The sequence below is a fragment of the Melanerpes formicivorus genome, unplaced genomic scaffold (genome assembly GCF_026170545.1).
Source record: "Melanerpes formicivorus ecotype bairdi unplaced genomic scaffold, bMelFor1.0.p_v2 SCAF_21, whole genome shotgun sequence".
In the NCBI taxonomy this organism is placed as follows: Eukaryota; Metazoa; Chordata; class Aves; order Piciformes; family Picidae; genus Melanerpes; species Melanerpes formicivorus.
In genome coordinates, this window is record NW_027142373.1 from 10,780,245 (window position 1) to 10,796,751 (window position 16,507).

At 49.2% G+C, this 16,507-nt stretch overlaps 1 protein-coding gene across 1 annotated transcript; it reads left to right on the forward strand.

Annotated features, from left to right (window-relative positions):
- Positions 1-3,670: 3,670 nt before the first annotated feature.
- JPT1 (Jupiter microtubule associated homolog 1) lies at positions 3,671-15,692 on the forward strand. Its single transcript, XM_068151565.1, has 5 exons — positions 3,671-3,847; positions 7,129-7,271; positions 7,910-8,007; positions 9,906-9,933; positions 14,618-15,692. The coding sequence occupies exons 1-5, from the start codon at positions 3,792-3,794 to the stop codon at positions 14,764-14,766; spliced, it is 474 nt and encodes a 157-aa protein (XP_068007666.1). The 5' UTR covers positions 3,671-3,791; the 3' UTR covers positions 14,767-15,692.
- The last annotated feature ends 815 nt before the right edge of the window (positions 15,693-16,507 follow it).

The window sequence follows — 16,507 nt, forward strand, 5'->3', positions numbered from 1 at the left end:
AAATAATAAATATATTGTTTCTCCTTAGTGAGGGAATATTCTCTGGGGGGAAATGAACACAAAGGACACTCTTTGTGATGAATTTTGTGCTTTCTTGGCTTAGATCAGCCCCTTGCAGCCTGCAGCCCACAGGTCTCTTCAAAGCCCATCTGATGCCCTGCAAGGGCTCTTGAAGGATCTCTTAGATAAACCTCACAGTTCAAGCAAGCCTGGACAAGGCAAAAGTGGAAGGAAAGGAGCTCTCTGAAGACTCTCTCAGGGCACTGACTTACCCTTCTAGTGCTGCTTGTCTTTTTATCCACCAAGGAGCAGTGCTTTGGAGTACACTGTCTGTGATGCTGGATGCCCAGACAAGAACAGCAGCGTGTGCTGCCCACTCTGCTTGTTATGCTGTTCATAACTACATCTCTGCACCTTTGAGAGGAGTCTGGACACTGTGGTTCAAAGCCTCCTACCCAAACAGTAAGTTACTGTTCAGAATTGCACCAAAGCAATTTTCCCCACTCTTGCAAGCTGCAGCATCTGCTCAGTTGGAGAAATGTTGGATCTGTCGTAGAGTAGCAGCCTTCTGCTGAATTTCCACCACCGTGCCTCTCTTCAGGTGCAAAAGTCTTTGACAGCTGCAAATCCAGCTGTAACAAGGATTATTTATTAGCTGAGGTTTACTTTTTACCTTCAGCTGTGAATGAATTGGGGGAAGAAGGGAAGACAGGACTATGTCAAAACCACTTTGGATGAAACCCTGGAATGGGTTGTCCAGGGAGGTGGTCGAGGCCCCGTCCCTGGGGGTGTTTAAGCCCAGGCTGGATGAGGCTCTGGCCAGGCTGATCTAGTGTGGGGTGTCCCTGCCCATGGCAGGGGAGTTGGAACTAGATGATCCTTGCGGTCCCTTCCAACCCTGAATGATGCTATGATACTATGAATTGGGGGAAGGAGGGAAGACAGGACTGTGTCAAAACCTCTTTGGATGATGTGCTTGGAATAAAGAATGTTCTTTGTGACTGTGCTGTATGTAGCAGAGGCTGGCACAAAAAGGAAACTCTTGGTCATGGGAGGATGACCAAGCTGAGGCTTCTCTCAAATGGATGGCATCTCTCCTTGCCTAACCCTTGCATATCCTGGAGTCTTGTTCAAGCTTCCAGATGAGTTTTGCAATCTTTGCTGGCTGATTTTCAACAACAGGTGGAGTTGTTTGGGGTCTGAGTTTTTCAAACAGCTGCAGAGAATTTTTCTGGTCCCATGTCATCATCCTGAGAAGGATCACAAGCCCACTTGCCATCGCCATCTTCACAAACTTCCCTTCATCTTGTTCTGAGTAAATAATCAGCTTGTATTTAAGGACTCTCCTGCAGTCAGGATCAGTGTGGTGCCTCAGAAGCACTGGAGGTTTAGGATTCTAAAGCTGCATGTTTAAACTGGCTTTGGCAGCGGGAACGGGTTTTTCCTCGTCTTGCCTTTTAAAACACGGCTCCACATATCTCAGGGGTACAAATTTAAGAGTCAAATCTTGTGGGCTTGAATAAAACATTCAGATGACAAAATACTGTGGAAAATTCCCGAGAGAGCAGATGTTTACCTGTATGCAAGTAGGAAGACTCATTTGACTTCTTCCTGCCCAAGCCTAAGGGATAATAGAATTAAACCAACTGTGCCGTGTTACTTAACATTTCCCTTTAATCTACCTCTGGAAAGGTTGTGATGCGACAGAATTCCCTGGGGGCCTAAATAGTGGTTGGGCCTTTTTGTTTTTTTACAGAGTCCAGATCATTGAGAGACACAACCAAACACTGTGGTCCTGGCTGTGTAGTGTTAGCTGAGCTGTGTTACTGTTGTGAATGGTGGTAACTCGGGCGCTTCACTCTACGTGCAGCGCGAGGTGTCGTGCAGCACAAAGACTTTTCCAGACTGAAAAGAAATGTTTTCTGGGCAGGGTGGTTAAGAGGTTGGAAGGCATGTTATTAGTACCTTAAGTGCTGTTGTCCAGTTCTGGGCCCCTCAGATTAGGAAGGATGTTGACTTGCTGGAACATGTTTGGAGAAGGGCAACAAAGCTGGGGAGGGGTCTGGAGCACAGCCCTGTGAGGAGAGGCTGAGGGAGCTGGGGTTGCTTAGCCTGGAGGAGGCTCAGAGGAGACCTTACTGCTCTCTACAACTCCCTGAAGGGAGGTTGTAGCCAGGTGGGGGTTGGTCTCTTCTCCTGGGTGGCCAGCACCAGAACAAGAGGACACAGTCTCAAGCTGTGCCAGGGGAGGTTTAGGCTGGATGTTAGGAAGAAATTCTTCACAGAAAGAGAGATTGGCCATTGGGATGTGCTGCCCAGGGAGGTGGTGGAGTCACCATCTCTGGAGGTGTTTTAAGAGGAGCCTGGCTGAGGTGCTTGGTGCCATGGTTTAGTTGATTAGATGATGTTGGGTGGTAGATTGGACTTGATGATCTCAAAGGTCTTTTCCAACCTGGTTAATTCTATTCTGTTCTATAGTGCAAATTGGGAGAGATGGATAGAACAGACAATGGTTTTTCTTGCCTTCTCCCTCTCTACAAGAACAAGTTGAAATAACCTTTGCAGGGGGAAGTCCTGATGCATGGATATTGGAGTGAAGTTGCAGTGATCAAGGAAACGTTGATGTCTGAAAGTTGGGGGGAGTTCAGGAAGCTCCCAGTCCCCACATTAAAGGTGGATGAGCCAGGTAAGTCAGCAGCCAACACCTGGTGGTGTAAATTGTGTGCTGAGTGAGTTGTGTGCCGGGCTTGGTGGAAGATAAATGCACAAAATCCAGTAGCCTCCTTCTTTGAAGACAGGCAAGCCAGCTTGCTGGGCTTTGTACTCTACCTACCACTGATGTTCTGCAACTTGCAGAAGCAGAGGAATAGTCCACTGCTCCAAAACTCTGATACAGCAAATGATTCCATTCCACCACACATCGGAGGTGACAGCCTTCCACACCAGCCCTCTATGCCTTTGCAGCCCCTTGGCCGTGTCTCTACCCTCGTTGGAGCCAATTCTTAACACCACAGCAGCCGTGTGTGACCACCTCTAGCCCCTTCATTGCCCCTTTATTGTTCATTCATACACGTCGGTGTTGCGCCATGACACGCTCTGAGGCGATCTTAAGGCAGGCAGGGGCCGGGGCACTTCCCAGCGTAATGCTGGCCAGTGGGGGTGGCCGAGCAGGGTGAGCGTTGGTGGGCCGGTGGTGCTCGAGGCAATGCCCGCTGGCAGAGCATGCAGGGTGCTGGTGGGAGGAGGGCGCTGGGCGGCGTGACGGGACCACAGCACGCCGCCCGCGCCCCCTCCCCCCGCCAGCCTCGCCGGGACTCCCCTCACAAGGGAAGCGGCACCCAGACTTTTGTGTCGCCTCATGCGTGCCTCAGCCAATCGCAGCTCGCTGGATGTGAGCGACGGGTCTCCCGCCAATAACCAACAAAGGGCGCCGCCACCCGGGCACAGCCAATCGCCGCAGAGCAGACGTATTGCTTCACCAATCAGCTCTTACCGACGAGGCAAGGCGCCTCAGAATAGACGGGGAGGCGGGACAGGGAGCAGAGTGGCAGGGGCTGGTCGAATAGGAGCCCGGGATTGGGTTTGAACCGACCAACAAGCAGGCCGCTGGGGGGCGGGTCTTAAGGCGGGTATAAAAAGCACGACCGGTGCGGGCGGCGGCTGCAGGTGTCACCGGCAGCAGCGAGACCCGGTACCCTGGGGGAGGCTGCGCTGTTCTTGGGACCGCCACTCCCCGCCGGCCTCACAGCGGAGCCCGTTCCTCTCCGTCCAGTTTCTCCGTCTCTGCTGCCATGACAACCACGACCACCTTTTCGGGCATGGACCCCAGTGGCAGAAACAGCTCCAGGTCCGGCGAGGGCTCCGGGGCCGCAGGGACCGTTAGGGGCGGAGGGGCTGAGAGCGTTCGCGGTGGGGTCGGCACTCCGCGCTGCCTCAGGCCTGGGCGGCCGCAGAGAGACCTGCCTGGAAGGGCTGTGAGGAGGGCTGGTGGGACGCGAGCCGTGCTGGAGTGGGGAGGGAGAGCTCGGCGGGCGCGGCCGGGTCGGGGCTCGGTGTGCGCTGTCCCTCTTCCCCGTTTCCCGTGGGAGCCGGCGTGAGGGGGAGGCGGCCGCGGCCGCACCCTCCCGGGGGGCAGCGAGCTGCCTGTCGGCTCGGAAGACAGCTGCGCTGCCGGGGGGGTGAGGAGCAGGGCGGGTGGGGGACCCAGGCCGTGGCCGTGCCCTGCCGCGGCTGCCCGGGGGAGGGGAGTGTGGGAGCTGCAGGGGTGGGAGCTGGCGAGACCCACCCCGGGCCGCTCGGGTGTGCCTGTGCGTCCCTGCCGCTTCTGAACAAAGAAGGGAGGCGACTCCCAGCCTCGTTGCGCGGCCGCGCAGCCTCATGGCGGTGGGGGGGACACGCACGGCGCTGCGCCCCTGCTCCTCTGCTCCTCTGCCCCGCCGCCTTCCCCTCCCAGGGGCTGACGAGACCGTCCCTGCTCTTCGACCTGTCGTAGCAGCCCCGGGAGGCTGCCGTGTTCTGGGTGGGGCTGAGCGGGCTCCATTGTCTGCTCTCCGCGGCCTCCCCACCTGCCGGGCTCGGCCGGTGTCGCGCCCCGCCCGCAGTCCGGGTCCTGCATGCCGCTGCGCTTGGCCGCCCGGTCCCTCGGCCAGCCTGGAGTGGCTGTTCTGTGCGGCTCCAGCTGCTGCCGCTTCGACCGTCGGCTTGGGGGGAGGATGGTCGGGGGCGGGGGGATGCCCCTTTCCCCGGCTCCGACCGGGCTGCCGGGGAGGAACGGGGATGGGGGAAGCCGTAGCCTATCTCGAAACAAAGAAAACTTGGCAGGTACGTCTGGAGGAGATGCACAGCACTTTGTCGGGCACTCCACGTTTCCGCAGGAGTAGCTGCTGGCTTGGGGGGGATGGGGTCCTTTTTTTTCAAGCCGTTCTCATTTTTTTTCTGTAAGGTTTCGGCCTGGTAACGTAGATGCTTCTTGTTTGCTTTTAGCTTTTTGGGGTGTGTTTTTAAGTAAAGCAGGAAAAAACAAACCCCACAAACCCTTTATAAGAGCGCTTGGTGCTTCCTGGATGGAGCTGTGGGTGAGCTTTTCAGTGTACATCACTGGGCATCGGGCGCAATTTCAAGAGCAGTTAACTGCTTGAAGCGTGGCTTTGGTGAAGCCTCTGAAGGCTATGAGAGGTTTCTAATCTGTCCATCTTTAGTTGAGCCTGGGGAGAGGGATTATTCCTTTTTAACGGTTCGAGCGGTGGCTTTTGCCCTTCAATTACGACTCCTGTTAATTGCATTAATTGTCACTGGAAACTTGCGCGGTTAAGCGTTTGGGGTTCGCCGCTGTGGCAAAGTAAAGCTGATCCAAGTTGTGGGAACAAGCCCTTCCTGCCTGTTCCTCGGATTAGTAAGTGCAACAGATGTAACTCAGAAAACAAACCTTCTACATGGGAATGTTTCGTCTGCAAATAAAAGGTGAAGGGAGCTGCTCCAGACGAATTATCTCCTCAGGAAGGAGATAAGACAAAAATGTGCTTGTATCAAAACACACCGTGCAGTCTCGTGGGATCACCCCATTAGCAGCTGAGCATTAGTAATTAGAACCTTGGAGAAGAGTTGTGTAAGGAAAAGCGGTTAGTGAAGTCACACCAGACATCCAAGCCACGCACCTTTGTGAGTTTCTGGTGCTTTGTGTCTGAGCTCTGCAGGCTGGATGTGTGTGTTTTATTGTTGTGTCTGGAGCGTAATGGGCACAAAGTCTCAAAAGATCTGAATCACTGGTGGTGATGGCATCGTAGGCAGACGTGTTCTTTGTGCTGAATTCCCAGGTTTGGTGCAGTGGCAAGCTGTGGGCTGTTCCAACTTCAATTCATTATTTGTAACTAAAGGGCAGTGTGCACTATCCCTGGCTTGTTCTGGTCGCAGCTTCTGAGCACTTGGGTGTCTTAAAAGCCCGGTTCTGTTGGTGTGCTCCATCTCTTTGGGGGCTGTGACAGTTCTTGTATGGCCTTGTATGTTGGTTTTTTATCTCATGGGTTTTGTCTGCCTTCTCCAGCTAACACACCAGCCTTGAAAAGGTCTTGTGTGTCAGAACACAAGATCTGAAGGAATTTCCATGTGGTGGTTGTTGGTTGATTTCTGCAGGTTGGGATGCAGACCACAGCATAGCTCACACAGTGCTGAGCAGAAAGCTTTTGTGTCTGCCTGAGAGAAGACTGTTAGATGTAGGTTATATATCTGGAGCTTTGGACATGTGTGTCTCCTAATAATAGCCTAATGAGAAGCTGCTTAATTGCACACTTTAAGTCTGGTCCAGTAGCATGCTGCAGACTTGAGGGTTTTCCCAAGGAAACAAGTCTAGATACAGGCTGCAGTCCTCAGTCACCAGTGATGCAACCTTTACTTGGGCTCAGGTGCCAAACTTTATTCTTTGCTGTGCTGCCTGTTTGAAGATTACTATTAGCCTTCATAGGTTTCTCTTCAAAAGGCTGGAGCTTGACATGCCCACATACTCCTTGTTGCATTTCTCAGTTGGCTCAGGCAGAAGGCTGGTGCCAGCACCTCTGCTTGACAGTGAACCAGGCAAAGGCACTGACAGAGGGCAGGGGGGATTTTATTTTTGTAAGTGTTGCTGAAGAGTAGTGGAGATAGAGTGGCTGGGTGGAATGCTGCAGGCAGCTTACCTTCTGTAGCTGAAACTCTGCACTGAAGCCCTAACAGCCTGTCTCACTGGTGAAAAGCCCATACATAGCACAGTAATGAGCCAGCAATGATTTCTTGGCTGCTTAGCTTGGGGTTATATGGTGGAACCAAAGTTAGCAATGGCTGATCATCATAGTGTCAGTCAGGGTTGGAAGGGACCACAAGGATCGAGTTCCAACCCCCCTGCCATGGGCAAGGACACCCCACACTAGATCAGCCTGGCCAGAGCCTCATCCAGCCTGGGCTTAAACACCTCCAGGGCTGGGGCCCCAACCACCTCCCTGGACAACCCATTCCAGGGCCTCACCACTCTCATGGGGAAGAACTTCCTCCTCACCTCCAGCCTGAATCTCCCCACCTGCAGCTGCATTCCATTCCCCTTAGTCCTATCACTACCTGATGGTCCATGCAAGGCTGTAAAGCTGATTTTTCTCTCCCCAGAGTGCTGCGTCCTCCTGGAGGTGGATCCAACTTCTCCTTGGGCTTTGATGAGCCAAAAGAGCAACCTGTGCGGAGGAACAAAATGGCATCCAACATCTTTGGAACTGCTGAAGAAAACCCTCCTTCCTGGGCTAAAGCATCAGGTAGGATCACAGTGCTTTGTTGCCAGATCTGCTGACAGGCTTGTGTTCGTTCTGTGTCAGCCTGGAGCTGCTGGTGGCTCTGTGGAAGCCAGAGCTCCCTTCCTACTCGGTAGTTTAGGCCTATAAATGATGTCTGCTTTCACAGGGTTTTCATTTTTCACTTTGAGTTGCATTCAGAGGAGTTTTTTGTACAGGTCTTAGGCATAGATTTTTTGCAAGCAGAGAATTCTATTTGGAATGCAGTTCTCCAAGTTAATCAAACTGCATTAAGGTGAACTTGGGTCTTACTATTTGGAGTATCACTCATTGCTCTTGATTAATCATAGAATGTTTAGTTTGCTGGTGTGCTTGCAGCTGGGATTAAGCTTCCATTTCTGCAGAGCATTGCCAATACAGGTGGCCTTGGGACTCTGCTTTTAATCTGTTTAAATGACACCCTCAGCTACATGAGATGGTAGCTTGTGAGTTATCTAAAGGGCCAGGGCTTCTTAAAATGTTACTAGTTGTTATTTGAATGAAAAACCCAATCCAACCAAACAAAAAAACCCAACCAAAATGCCCTGCCCCCTCCCAACCTATGATCTACTTTCCCAGTAAGTCCATCTTGCAACCTGATTAAAATCAATCTCTCCTTGTAGGGACTAAGCCAGGTGAAATCAGAGAGGACTGTCAGTCATCTGGACCACAAAGGACAAACTCAACTGAAGCAAACTGTGGAGACTTTGTAGATCTCAAGGTCAGTACAGGAACTACAAAGAGTTTGATAATGGGGCCATTCACGCTCTGCCTGTGATTGCTTTATCACTGATGTTCACACACTTGGAAACATTGTAGGGTTCTGAAGCCTTTATTCTCAAATCTCCTCTTTTCCTGAAGGTTCTCTTTTCCACATGCTAGAGTAGATGCAGGGTTGGATTTTTCCAGAAGGATCACTTGCTAGAGCTCTTAACTCTTAGTGATGAGACAGTGTGTGAAACCTACCTTCAGCCACCTGTGTAACTGTGTGCTAGAGATTTTTGCAAGCAGTAGTTACCCACAACACTCTGTGGATCTGTCAAAGGGCTTGGTTTCACACCCCAAGTACGTGCCTGAGTAGCAAATGCTTGTTTTCTCTCTGCTACTGTCTTCAACACCACTGTGTTACTGTCTGTATAAATTGCCTACTAGTAGCCTTGTGGAGCCTGATTTGTAGTGCTAATGTGGGATATGCTGGATGTTTGATTACATCTAATGGGAAAAACAGGATAAAGAGGAGTAGTTCCTCTGAACTTAGCAAAACAGGAACCTACACTAGGCTGCTCTTGCATAAACAAATCCTAGAAGGGGGGGGGGGAAGAAACCCTGGGGTTTTCTTAAATCTCCAGCTTTAGGTGTCCTTAAAAGGGTTGGATAGGTAAACACTTGATCTCAAATGTTTCAACCCACCACAGGCATCAGATACCTTTTGCATTGTGGATTAGCAACAGAGTTTCACTTTGATTGGCACTGATCATCACAGCAGTTTCTGTTAGAGCCATAAAACTGTTCTTTGCTGCAGAAAGTGTCTTAATCCAATCTAACAGATAGCAATTTAACCACTAGAAATGAGATTAAGTTTACAGCTGCTGCCACAGAGAGCAATAATGAACTCTTTGCTCTAATTCCATTTTCTACTTAATTGTTAAACATTGTTTACCCTTGCTGTGGTTCTCAGCTTTGCAAACAGCTTCTTCTGGTGCAGAATACATCCATTTTATGCAGGAGAGGCAGATACACTCAGGGGAAGCTGGAGTGTTCTAGCCCAGTCTGAGGTTTAAGGCAAATATATATGTGAGCTTATTTTGCATTTATATCCTGATGACTGCAGTATTCACTGTAGAATAACATTAATTCTATGGAAGCTGATTAAAACCTCATGCCATTGAGGAGCCTTGGCTGCTGCTGGAAGACTTGTATCTGTGTCAAGTTGCAGCCTGTGAACTGATTCAGTATGAAAAGAACATTCTGTTGTTTATGGAGTGAAGGAAAGTTGCATCAGTAACACTGCTGCAAAAGCCCTGATCTGTATGGAACAAATGGAGTTAAAAGAGCCTGGGCAGAATAAGCCCTCTTGGCCTTGCTAACAGATAAATGTTGGAAGGAGTTGCTCAGTGGAAAGGAGGGGGATGCTGAGCTGTTGCTCCTTGCTTACAGTACAACTTTGTCAGCACTGCTCTGCAGTTACAATGTTCTGGTTCCTGTCAGGGCTGCCTGATGCAGGATGCTGTATATACTGGAAGTGTTCTTGCCCACTCACCTCCTTCCCAGTGTGGGAATAGCAAGTATGCCATGTGCTAGAGGTCATCAGGATTGCTTCAGTTCTGTTTAAACTTCTGGGTGAATAGCTGATGAAATTATTGAGCATTCCATGAGAACTGGTGTTCACAAACCCATGATATTAACCTGCAGGAATGTGTGTGCAGAACCCACTGTGCTGCTCTGATGCCTGTCCCAAAGAGGTTGTTTCTGGTCTGAAAGTGTGTCCCTGGGTCTGTCACTCAAAGTGTTGCTAGATACAGCCATCATGGTCACTGTGTGGATTATTGAGTACCCTCTCCATGGAAAGGGCAAGTCCACGGTGAAGTGTGAGATGTAATGTGTTTCTCTCTCTTCTAGGGAGGAGATGTTGGTGGTGAAGCTTCTGGTGAGTAGCTCCTTTGGACTCTTCAGTAGAAGCCTTTTGCAGCTTTTGAACTAAAGGAGGATATAACCTATATAAATGGTCATGCATTAGGAGAGAGACAGCTTGGGATTGTCTTGACTGCATCAACTCAGTGACCTGAGTCCCTCAGTGGAAATGTGGGCGTGGAATGAAACAGCAGAGTTCCTCTTAGTCATCAGCTTCGAAATGAGACCAGTCCTGTTCATTTTTTGCCAAGGGCATTTGGTGTCAGGATCAGCTTACTAGAAGGCAAGGTGGATAATCTTGCAGAGAGTTACAGTGATTGAAAGGCTCTGCTGCTGTTCTAGTAGCTTATAATTAAATAGTACACTCAAAGGTAATTTATTTTAGCATAACACTTTACTTCTTTTCCTATTGTCTCCTCATACAGCAAACACTACATGCACAGAAATGCTCCAAACCAGCTCCTGTATCTGAAAGTGTCTGCATTAAGTAGCTTCTAAGTTCCTGTTGCTTTTTAAATGCTGATTTTGGCCAAGGAAGTTCATCTGCATGCTGCAGACTTCATGTAAACAGGGGCATTTCCCCTAGCAGCATGCATATGAACCATGAGGTGTTATTTCTAGCTCTGAGGCTGGAAGTCTCTCCTTTGTGAGATTCACCTCAAGAAAGCTGACTTCCTTACAAGAGGAATGTGCATGTTGACTGCCTGCTTTCCAAGTGTCACTTTGAACACCTAAGGGTTGTGGGAGATCACTCAAGCCATTAGCAGTTCCATGTCCTGAAAAGGCTTCTGCTGGGAGGGTGAGAGTGTTGTTTTTAACTACCTCTGAGTGGTATCTGTGCCTAAAGTAAGGCTTGCTTCTTTAGCAGGCTGCTTCTAGTCAAACTCTACAGGCTGCTTTAGTACTTTTCCCATGCTTGTCTGAGCTTAATTAGCACTGTAGGCATCTAGTGTTTGTCTCAAGTAGGAGGATGTGGTTTGATAGGAGAAGTAAACTGATCTCAGAGCTCTGCTGCTTCTCCTGGTATTTGTTTAAATCAGCTCACCGTGAGATTAGATGAGAGCCTGCAGGCAGTGGTGAGGCAATAAGAGATGGGATGGGAAGAAACAGAAGTAGGGCTGCCTGTGTTAGCAACAGCTGACTGAAACTTGGACTACAAAGTGATATTCCTGACTTGGGGGGGTAGATCACAGATTAGTCTTTCACAGCTGTCACTTGCTGGCTTTTGATTTGTCCCTGTTAGGTGACAGCGAAGGAAGTTCTTACTGAGTGCCACATAAATGGATGCTGGGAAGTGTTACTCAAAGTGGTACTGAAAAGTAGGTGACTGGGGTGGTTTAGTGATTGTTGAAGATGGTCAAGATGAAATGAAAATGACAAGCAAAAATTTGGATGGTTAGACTTCCACTGATGGTACTTTTGAAGGAGGAGAAAGTTAATGCTTCCTGGAAGTGTCTGTAGCAGACACCTGAGAATAAGTCTGTTTCTACCATTGATAGTTTGGGGTATTGTAGCTTAATGGGGCACAGAGCTATCTGTGTCACTCCACCACATCATACTGGTGGTGGATGAGGTTGCAGACAGCTGGTGACCATCCCACCTGTCACACAGGTGACTTTTGTGCTCAGTGTAGTAGAGCTGACTGTGGAGTTTGCAAGGGGCTAGGTGAATACACTTCCAAGTGAAAGGTGTCTGCATACCAGTTCACAGCACAACCAGATTCTTACTGGGCTTCCATCAGTGAAAAAGTTTGTTCTTTTGAATTTGGAAATGATGTTCTGTGTGTAACTGATTATAAAACACCAAGTAGGTGTCAGGTGGGGTGGGCACGTGTATTAATCACGCCTGTCTCAGGGAGGAAAACTTGTTCCTCTTGCAGCAGTGTTCTGGCTTCCTGTTTGGAAGCTGTAGTTCCTCTCTGCATCAAAGTTTCCAACACACTTGGTAGAAAGCTGAGAGATTGTGCCCCTTCTGATAAGGGAAGAATTTCAGCATTTGATCTCAAGCATTTACTGCTTTAGGATCACAATCACAGGATCCTTTTGGTTGGAAAAGACCTTTAAGATCATCAAGTCAAACCATTACCTAACTGAGTGAAGCCTGGTGCTAAATGGTGTCTGTGTCTTTTAAACATCTCCAGGGATGTGGGCATTCAACCACCTCCCTGGTCAGCCTGTTCCAGTGCTTGAGAGCCCTTTCAGTGAAGAAGTTTCTTCTAATATCCAACCTAAGCCTCCCCTGGTGCAACATGAGGCCATTTCCTCTTCTTGTTTGTTACTAGAACAGACCAACTCCCCCCTTTCTCCAGCCTCTCCTTTCAGGGAGTTGCAGAGATCCAGAAGGTCTCTCCCCATCCTCCTTTTCTCCAAGCTAAACCACCCCAGTTCCCTCAGCTGCTCCTCTCCAGACCTTTCAGTTTTGTTGCCCTTCTCTGGACTTTCTCCAACACCTCAATGTCCCCCTTGCAGTGAGGGCCCCAAAACTGAACACAGTACACAAGGTGCTGTTAGGTTATTTAGTTACTGCATTGGCAAACCTCTTTGTACCTCGATTGTGGGAAGTACTAATGTGTCTATCAGCTGGCTGCAGGAGCCTCTGAATGCTATAGAAACCTCCTCAAAGCCTTCTGTAATAGCAATTCTTGATTCTTTTGTGGTTCAGTGTGTACTTGATGAATGTGACTAGCTAAGGAGAACCAGCCAGCACTCTATTGACTGCCACCAGTGACATGATACGCAGGAAGGTGGTGGCCAGATCATCATGATGAGTACTGCACAGTGCTGGGGCTGTCTGCTGAAGGCTTGGACAATGGAGCATTCAGCCCAGTATGAGCAGAGGGCATGGCCACAGTTGTTCCCAGGCTGCTGAGTAAGCAGGCAGTGGGATGCATGAGCTACAGAAGCTTCAAGCTTAAAAACTTTGTGTTAATTCTTTTGTTCAGCTGTGCCTCTGGGTTAATGAATACAGCAGAGAGTCTACATTGTAGACTACTTCTGATTGCATGGAGACTATACTAAGCTGCTGGAGTTCTTCTGAGGTTATCATCAGTATGGATACAGGGGGTTCAGTGGACAAGTTGAGTTTCTAGTGTTCCTGATAAAATCCTGCAACAAAGATCAGTAGAAACATCTACCTGCATTGCTACAGGATTGCAGGAAACCTGTTCCTGGGGCTGGGAAGGTAGCTAAGGCAAAGGGTTGGGCCTAGTGATTGCTTTTTAGGTGGGGAAAAATGAGCCCTAGGAAGAGATGCTGGAGCTGGTTTTATTCTGTGCCTTCTTCCGTGACCTGGGAAAGGTAATGAACAGTGAAGTCTCCAATCCTGGGGCTGAAATTAGCTCTGTCAAGTAGTTAAGTTGTGCTGATGGTAAGAAAACCTCACAGTCAGGAGGACTCAGCTAAGCCAGGTAGGCAGATAAAAAGTTGGCAGGATAATCTTTGTGTAAGTAAATCTAAAGTGAGGCGTCTTGGGGGGCAGTGGGGAAAGCCCAACACCTAAGTCATGCCAGTCTTGTGTTAAGCCCTCTCCACCAGTTACCTCCCAGGGTTGACTTTGAGTCTTACTGCTGAATGTTCTCTGAAGTGTTTGGAAGCAGCAGCAAAACACTGAATGTTGTCAGGGAAAGGATTAAAAACAAGCTATCACTTTGCCTCTGTTGAGCAGTGGTATACCCCCATCTTGGCTTGTGTGCAATGGGAAGGCCCCAGCAGGCTGTGGTAGATGGGCAGAGGAAGGGAAAGGGAAAGGTGAGGGGTTGCAGCAGCTGTCTTATGAGGAGGGACTGAAGAGAAGGCTGTGGGAGGGGGGATACCATCAAGCATTACTAAATGACAGAGGTGGTGGTAAAGTGAATGTGCAGCTGTTCCCTGAATCCTCCAAACCAAGAACCCAGTGATCATCAGATGAAACTCTGGGGGCCTGTTGAAACCACATGAAGTAAGTTGTCAGCAGAGCAAGGGGTGAAGCTCCACTGGCCCTCACTCCCCAGTGTCAGGGGGTGACTTGGTGCTGGCTTGGGCCTTTATTTTAATCTGTGAAGTTGTGAGATGCTCATGTCCTTGCTGTGCTCATTAATTATCAGTGAGGCAGAGGCATCTGTTATTTGCTACAGTATCTAAAGTGCTTCCTGTGAAGGATTCCTTTTGTGTCCTGTCCTCACTTGTGGTTGTTCAGAAGTATGGAAGATCAACTCTCCTGTGCTTCCCAGGGAATGTACAGTGCATGGCTATTCCCTAGTCTGTTCCCTGAAGCCTCAGAAGTGTCTCAGATCCTCTTCCCTCCAGTTATGAAATGGGGAATGCTGCTTAAACCTCTTGCTTACAAGTACTGGTGCCTCTGTGATGGTTTCCAGCACCTGCTCAGCCTTGAGTTACAATTGTCATGGTCGTACACTGACTTAATCTGTACAAGGTTTAAGACTTAAGCTGCTGGTCACTTAAAAACTAAATTGCTGGGCTCCCCTAATAGCAGCTGAGCGAATGTGGCAGTTGAATGCCCGAAACTGCACTGTGAGGCATGGGAGTTCATCTGAAAAACACTTCAGAGGCCTGAGGTCCCTCCTGCCAGCAGATTACAGCAGCATTCCAGCCTGTCTGTAAGCCTGGAGAAAACTTAGAGAGCAGCTGAGCTTCTGTCTAAGCCTTGAAACATCTGGCTTTCATCATCCACATCAAACACTTTAAAAGCTTCTTTTCTTCTAGAAATCACTGAGCCTGATGTAGAAGCTGCCCCAGGTCAGAATGAAGAAAAATCCCTGCCTGCTGCACCTGTTCCTAGCCCAGTAGCACCAGCACCTGCACCGTCCAGGAGAAATCCACCCGGTGGCAAGTCCAGCCTAGTCCTCGGTTAATCCTTTCCCTTCCTGACTGTTTTGGAACTCGTGTCTTGTTTCTTTTTCCCCCCATGCTTGTGAACTGCACAACTTGAGCCTGACTGTACATCTCTTAATTTCTTTCATTAAAAAAGAAGCACTTTATGTACTCCATCTTTTTTTTTTGTTGTTGTTTGAGATATCATGGGTTTTGGTTCCCCCCCATCCCCTCCCCCCCCACTTCTGTCCTGTGTTTCCCCCAGATCTACTGGAAGTGACATGAGTGTTTTCTAGTGCTAGACTTGAGGGAAAGCTTTATGAAGCATAGTAATGTAATTGGAAGGGGGAGTAGCTTGGTTCTAAGTGTGCTTAGAGGGTTTTGGGTTTTTTTTCTTGGACTGAGGTGTTTTTTTTAGAGCCCCTGAGCTTTACAAGGGTCTAGAATCCTGGTTAATCAGACCAGAAAACAATCAGCAAGAGCAGTCCCTTCCTCCACACGCTGGGGTTTGGGGGGGGGAGGGGGCTCTAAAAGGTTTCACTGACTGCATGTGGTAAATGCCTTGAGCCCTGCTGTGCCATATATAAATCCTGAAGTGGTTAATGTACACCATGCTGCCTTTAAAAGAAACCAATCTTGATACCGGACTACTACGAAGCAGGGTATGTGCCAAATAGGGCTGGTGAGCAGAGCTGCCTGGCCCCGGTGCCAGGTAGGGATTCATTCAAGACTTTGTTCAGTAAAAGTGGAGTGGATCACCTATACAGAAATCAACAGGACAGGGCACTTGGTTTGTTGTTTTGTTATTGGGTTGTTTTTTTTTTTCACAACTGACTCTCAATGCTGTGCATGATCATGCTGGTGCTTGACCATGAGGTGAAAAACCTCATCCTTTAAAGTGTGTGTTGTAATTTCACCAAGCTGGACTGTTGCTTAAAAGTAAAATAATATAGAAATTTTGAAGCAAGTGTTTCCTGTGTGGGTTTTATTTCGTGGCTTTGGCTTTGCTTTGTTCCCCCTTGTCCTGGTCTTCTCCACCTGCCCTACTCTTAACACAGGTGGAATGTAGCAGAAGAGGAGCTCGTATGCCTGGCTTGATTGTCAGCGTTTTCCCCCCTGGAGATGGTGCCTGACTTATCTCTGGTGCTTTTATTGTCTTCTAGATCAGACAGTTGTAGAATATGGCTTTAGAGAGATAATCTGCTTTATCCACAATACTTCCCCCTCCCTGCCCTCCAGGAGAATGGAGGAAATTAAAGTTTCTTCTCACCAAACCAAGAAATAGGCCTGACAAGGCAGGGTGGGGAAGGACATCAAACTGTAATGCTCTGGTCCTGGGGGGAGAGCTGCTCCATGGTCAGCTGAAGCAGTGGATTTGTGCAGTGCCGGTGTCAGAGAAACCATGCCATTTCCATCCTCCTCCTGGCAAGTCCGGTGTCTAAACCACCCCAGCTTGCCAGAGGAGTTGTGGAGAAGCCCTAGCCTTAGGTGTTTAACCCATAAAACTGGATTTGCTCTAGCGCTCCTCCCCTCCTACACCCGGGTTGGAGTTCCTTGCAGCTGGCATGGCTGTTAGCGGCTGCATGCGAATGCTGCCAACCTGATGTCTGGCCTAGAAGGCGGAAAATAACCAACTTGCACTTTCCTCGCAAGCCCCACCACCCGTGGAACGTGTTAATGCTCCTTACGGTGCTGAGACTTTGGCCAAGCTGCCTCTGTGTCCGCCCCTCTCTTTGTCCCGCTTGGAGCGCGGCAGCCGCGCTTCGCCGCTGAGCTGGAGTG

Bases quoted from the DNA above. Each gene is read 5' to 3' on its own strand.
- JPT1 (XM_068151565.1), top strand. From the start codon at position 3,792: ATGACAACCACGACCACCTTTTCGGGCATGGACCCCAGTGGCAGAAAC. The intron at 3,848-7,128 runs GTCCGGCGAGGG...TTCTCTCCCCAG, and splicing joins AGTGGCAGAAACAGCTCCAG to AGTGCTGCGTCCTCCTGGAG. The intron at 8,008-9,905 runs GTCAGTACAGGA...TCTCTCTTCTAG, and splicing joins GAGACTTTGTAGATCTCAAG to GGAGGAGATGTTGGTGGTGA.